The 6,000-nt window shown below is 44.9% G+C and overlaps 1 protein-coding gene across 3 annotated transcripts in view; it reads left to right on the top strand.

Annotated features, from left to right (window-relative positions):
- The first annotated feature begins 2,583 nt into the window (after nucleotides 1-2,583).
- Nucleotides 2,584-6,000, top strand: part of TFCP2 (transcription factor CP2) — a 55,311-nt gene continuing 51,894 nt past the window's right edge. For all 3 annotated transcript variants that reach the window (XM_007452312.1, XM_007452311.1, XM_007452313.1), the window contains exon 1: nucleotides 2,584-2,927. In XM_007452312.1, the coding sequence (XP_007452374.1) occupies nucleotides 2,806-2,927 (122 nt within the window). In that variant the 5' untranslated portion in view covers nucleotides 2,584-2,805. The remainder of the gene's footprint in view (nucleotides 2,928-6,000) is intronic.

Raw genomic sequence — 6,000 nt, 5'->3', positions numbered from 1 at the left:
GCATTCCTGAGCCAGGCACTGTGCTGGGTTCTAGATCATGCTCCACTCCCCTCCACAACCCAAGGGACAAGAGATGTCTAAGACTCTGAACGTCAGGCTTGGGGATCAGAGGAGCTTTATAGCACTCGAAATAATGAGGCCCAAAATGACACAGAAGCCAGCACTTACCTCTGCATAGATCTCACAACCCTAATATTGGCTGTCCACACTAGACTGCAACCCCTCAGGACCGAGGCCAAGGGCACAGAGCAGGTGCTTGATAAATATCAGATAGATGACTGAATGCATTTCTACCCTCCCTTTCAAGGAAACAATAGGAGCTGAGTCCCTGACTTCAAGCTACTGGGAGAAAGCAGGTACAGAGGCTTCAGCAGCAACGCTGCAAGGTTTGGACTGTGATGTGTGGGAGTGAATGGAATCTGGGCTGCAGCTGGCCCTGAATGGAGAGAGGCATCTCCCAACAGCTCCCAGCAGAAGAGTCAGTGGAAGCTGTTGCCACTGGCTCAGACCAGTTTGAGTGTGGTTCTTGGCAAACTGGCCCAGGAAAGCTTTAAAGGAAGAGGGGTGGGTTTGTAGAGGGACTGCAGTTTCTATTCCCAAGTCTGGGATGTTCCTCTGGGCTCCTGAACCCAACTCCAATGGGTGTGTGTGCAGGCTTCCCCACACCAAAAAGCATTTCTCAGGCACTAGCAGTGTGTCTGAGAGCTCAGTTCAATTCTGACATTACCTACCCAGAGATGGCATCAGATTCCACAGGTAAAGGCCTCAGTCCCAAAAGACTGCCCTATACTTCAGATGCCTTTTCTCTTAACTGCAGGGTCCATCAAAAAAGCCAGACTGGGCCTCAAAGGCTTGCTGTCTGGAGTGTAGGAAGATGTGAAGAGTTAAAACTAGATAGTCACACATGAAAAGATGCTCAACATCACTAATTATTAGAGAAATGCAGATTAAAACTACAGTAAGGTATCACCTCACACCGGTCAGAATGGCCATCACCAAAAAATCTACAAACAATAAATACTGGAGAGTGTGTGGAGAAAAGGAAACCCTCCTACACTGTTGGTGGGAATGTAAATTGGTACAACCATTATGGAGAACAGTATGGAGTTTCCTTAAAAAACTAAAAATAGAACTACCATATGATCCAGCAATCCCACTCCTGCACATATACCTGGAGAAAACCATAATTTGAATAGATACATGCACCTCAATGTTCATCGCAGCACTATTTACAATAGCCAGGACATGGAAGCAACCTAAATGTCCATCAACAGAGGAATGGATAAGATGTGATACAGGGATTCCCTGGTGGCACAGTGGTCGAGAGTCCACCTGGTCACCAAGGTAGTAAATGACGCCAGCACAAATCCTGATCTTCAGACCACCACCTTTTAAAAACTACGACACTTTCACCTATCTCATCCTTTCCTGTTGAAAAACATTAAGGGAGAATGAGGAAGATAAAAAGACTATCCAGGGGGCTTCCCTGGTGGTGCAGTGGTTGAGTCCGCCTGCCGATGCAGGGGACACGGGTTCATGCCCCGGTCCGGGAAGATCCCACATGCCGCGGAGCGGCTGGGCCCGTGAGCCATGGCTGCTGAGCCTGCGCGTGCGGAGCCTGTGCTCCGCAACGGGAGAGGCCACAACGGTGAGAGGCCCGTGTAACGCAAAAAAAAAAAAAAAGACTTTCCAGGGAAGTGGGTCTGAAGCAGTCTTGACCCCGTTAAGAGGTGAGTTTAATGAGACAGTGTTCCAGGAGCAAACAAACGCTTGTTAGGAGCGTTTAGGTAAGTCAGCCAGGGTGTGGGTGTCGGTTCAATAAGACTAGAGCGAAAGCTCCACCCACGCCTTAGGGTGCTGACTCGCTTACTTAGCGGACGCCAGAGCTCAGGTAGCCCCAAGGAGGGACGTTTGAACGCACGCTGTTTACTCTGCCAGATCCCCCAGCCCATCTCCTGCGGGCAGAGAGCCGTGGCGTAGCTAGCCTATCATCACTGCCGAGGCCGGCGAGGTCGCTTCTTCATTGGCTAGCGTCAGGGTGATACACGTTCTCCGGACCCGAGAAAGAAGAGGGCGCCATGATTGGTTGGCGCTGGGGCGGTGGGCGGTGGAGGAGCCTGGCAAGTCTGGGATTCAAGCCGGTCTTGGGCTTTCTCCACCCATGCTTCGAGGTCGTGGGGGGCTGCAGAGGGCTGGGAGTCGACTCAGCGGAAACCTGGATTTGGTTCTAAGAGCCGTGGGATTGAGAAGGGGTGACCGGAAGTGATTTTGGGACTGACCGGAAGCGAGGCCTGGAGGGGAAAGGGAGACTGGTTCCCGGGAGGGAGGAGGGTTTCCCGCAGAAAGGGGCGGGGGAAAAGGTGGGAAGGCGGCGTGGGCGCGCAGGGTAGGTAGCGGGTCGCTGCTGCTGGTCTGTTTAGAAAGCAGCGAGTGACCACCACGAGTTCAAGGGGAGAGCCCAAAGAGTGGGAGTGCGAGGAGTCCAGGGTTGCCTTTGGGCAGTCGGGAAGAGTGAAGCCAAAGGACCCTCGCGCGGCTCCGGAGAGCTGGGCAGGGGTGGAGGTGAGGGTGGGGGTGGGGGTAGGGATTTTGGAAGTCAGGGCAGCCAAGAGCGAGGATACAAGCGTGCGGGAGATTAGTTGTGTGGGCAGTGCGGGTGGGGCTTGGGGGCGGCTGGTGAGTACTGCGGGGGAGATCTTGGTTTGGAGTTTTCTACAGTCTTGCAGTCTTGCCCCCGTTGGGTAGAATCACACTGCTCGCCTTTGTACAAGAAACGGTGTCTCCTGAGGCAAGGAAGGAGCCAGGATGGCCTGGGCTCTGAAGCTGCCTCTGGCCGATGAGGTGATTGAATCCGGGCTGGTGCAGGACTTTGATGCTAGTCTATCCGGGATCGGCCAGGAACTGGGTGCTGGTGCCTATAGCATGAGGTGAGTGAGATTTTCCCAGACCCTGCACCTTCCGAATAACAAAGGCAGGATAGAGAATAAGGGGGGGAAAGAGAGTGAGGTGTATAGAGTTAGAGAGGCTCTCCGTGGTTAGAGAAAACGAACTTGTTTCTTTTGTTGTTTTGAGTAGTGAGTATAGCGGTAGAAAGGGAAAAAGAGATTACAGGCAGTGTCAAGAATAGCCCTTGGTTAGCAACCAGATGAATGTTCAGAGGCTTTTGTGCCAGTGTGGGTGACTTGGAGACTGTGGTTGTGCGTGCGCGTGTGGATAGGTTGCCCTGGACTTGTGTGAAAAGAGGCCGCTTTGAACATGTGAGAGATGTTTAGGGAGTCGGGGCTTAATGATGAATGTTGGTTGACTGCTTATTGGGAGGAAATGTGAAACCTTTAATGAAGTCCACACATCTGTGTCTTAACCTGCTTTCAGGCTTTACTCAATTCTAGGGTTTCTGACTTTTGAAACATAAGCTGTGAAATGAAAAAGTGTCAAAAAGAACTCTTAGATGCTTCTAGACCTTCATGTATCAAGCCAAATGTTGATAAGAAATAAAAATCTCCTTTGAAAGCAACATAACCTCCCATGTAATATATTTGCATGTGTTAGCTACTTTATTCCCCCAATATCGTTTGTTTCACTTACAAGGTGTGTAAGAGCCATGTCTGGAAATGTTGAAACATCTGCTTCTTAATGTTTGATGGAACATAATTGGGTTTCCAGATGCATTGTAAGGCTTAATCTAAATGAGTCAAAGAGACTTTAGAATTTAGCACTTTAATTAGGTTTATGAGTTTATAGTGGGAGGATGCCTTTTATGGGGAAAATGGACAAATTTTGCATTCTGTTAGTGAGCTCCTTTGAGAGTTATAAAAGTGAACTTCCTTTCTTTAACTCTGCTAAGCCAAAGTGGAATTTCCTCACTGAAGTAAAATTATGAATTAGAACTTCATGCTTCATCTTCAGGAATCTTTGCTTACAGTTAAAATAATAAAGGCTATCCTTGAATGCATATTTTAGTGATTTTCAGGGAAATTTGAGTGCTATCATGCAGTGCTCTTAGCCTTGAGAAATTTAACTCTAATTTTGTCTGTCCTTGTTTACATAAGTCTTACCATAAAAACAGAGATTAACTTGGTCTGAAAGTAAATGTCTTGACCCTGAGTTTGCACGTCAGTATGTGACATAATAGTTGACAATTTATGCTCTTGTTCATGTAAAGATTACTGCTGCAAAAAGTTTAGTTTTGTCTAGGTTATCAGAGTTAAGAATGGAGATAATTAAATGTAACAGTACTTGTTATAAAAATAGTCTGACATCAACAAACATTTGGGTATCAACTATGTGCTCTCTCTGCCATGCAACTTTACATTTATGAGTGCTTTCCTATTCATATCCTGAGTGGTCCTTACAAGTATTAGTAAAATGGCTTGCATATTTACACATTTGGAATTTTTTTCCAAGGTCAAATCAACAAGAGTTTTCAAACATCACTTTATGTTTTCTCAACAGCACAATGTGCAAAATTTTTTTCTTTGCTCTCTTTCACCTTGCTCTCTTTCATACACTTTACTGCTGTCATGATTCTCTTGTCTCTTACACACATTTAATCATTTGCATTAATTTGTGTTAATTAGATATTAAGTTAGTTCTCAAACTTTAGTGTTTATGAGAGTCATCTGGAAACTTATAAAAAATAGTTTACAGCGTCCCATCTTTGGTGATTGTCTGGGGCACAGACCAGAAACCTAATTTTTTTTTAAGTAAAATTATTTTATTTTTGGCTGCATTGGGTCTTCGTTGCTGCACGTGGGCTTTTCTCTAGTTGTGGCGAGCGGGGGCTACTCTTCGTTGCGGTGTGCAGGCTTCTCATTGAGGTGGCTTCTCTTGTTGTGGAGCATGGGCTCTAGGTGCATGGACTTCAGGAGTTGTGGTTCGCGGGCTCAGTAGTTGTGGCTTGAGGGCTCTAGAACGCAGGCTCAGTAGTTGTGGCGCACGGGCTTAGTTGTTCCGCGGCAAGTAAGATCTTCCCAGAGCAGGGCTCAAACACACGTCCCTTGCATTGGCAGGCGGATTCCCAGCCACTGCGCCAAAAGGGAACCCCTAATTTTTTAAAAACAAGTTCTTAGATGATTTTGATGCACATAGTCCAGGGACCAAATTTTGAGAAACACTGATTGGAGGAGTTTTTATACTCAAAGGCAATGATTCTTTGCTCTCCCTGTTTCTTTTTTTAACTAAACCTGTGATTACTTTTCCTAAACCTTTTTTAGGGAAAATTTTCTCTTTTTGACAGCAATTTGTTTTGTAAAATATTTTCCCTAACGTATTTGTTTTACCTTGATTTACTTACTTCTACTGCATCTTATAATGGTTTTGCTTCACATCTATTGGTTTATATTTTATAAAAATTCACCTTAGCTGGATTTCTGTTTTTGATTCTTAATCTGCCATTGCATTCAGTGATTGTATTCTTTTCATAAGTGATTCTTTAATAGTCTCCTTACTTTTATCCTTACGTTTTAATACATGGCACAAAAATAAAGGAAATTCCATGAAAACATGCTGAGTGAAAGAAGCCAGTCACGAAAGAATACATATGATTCTATTTCTTAGAAGTGTACAAAATAGGCAAATCTATAGAGACAGAAAGTAGATTAGTGGTTGAATGTAGGAGAGGAGGGAATGGGGAGTGACTGCTAATAGGTACTGGGTTTTTTTGGGGGGGGGCTGGTAAAAATTTTTTAAATTTAAAGATTGCATAACTCTGACTACAGTAAAGACAATTAAATTGTACATTTTAAATGGGTGAATTGTATGGTATATGAATTGTATCTCAATAAAGCTATTATTAAAAGAGTAAACATTAAAATTTTCTTAAAACTTTTTTCTTTTCATTTTTTAAAGGTTGAGGTGGAATTCACATTACATAAAGTTAACCATTTTAAAGTGAACAATTCAGTGGCATTTAGTATGTTCACAGTGTTGCACAACCACCACCTCTGTCTAGTTCCAAAACATTTTCATCACCCCAGAAGAAAGCCCTATACCTGTTAAACA

Source organism: Lipotes vexillifer, unplaced genomic scaffold (genome assembly GCF_000442215.2).
Source record: "Lipotes vexillifer unplaced genomic scaffold, Lipotes_vexillifer_v1.1 scaffold422, whole genome shotgun sequence".
NCBI classification, from domain to species: Eukaryota; Metazoa; Chordata; class Mammalia; order Artiodactyla; family Lipotidae; genus Lipotes; species Lipotes vexillifer.
Note: the sequence above shows the minus strand (reverse complement) of the source record. Positions and strands in the feature narration are given on the sequence as shown.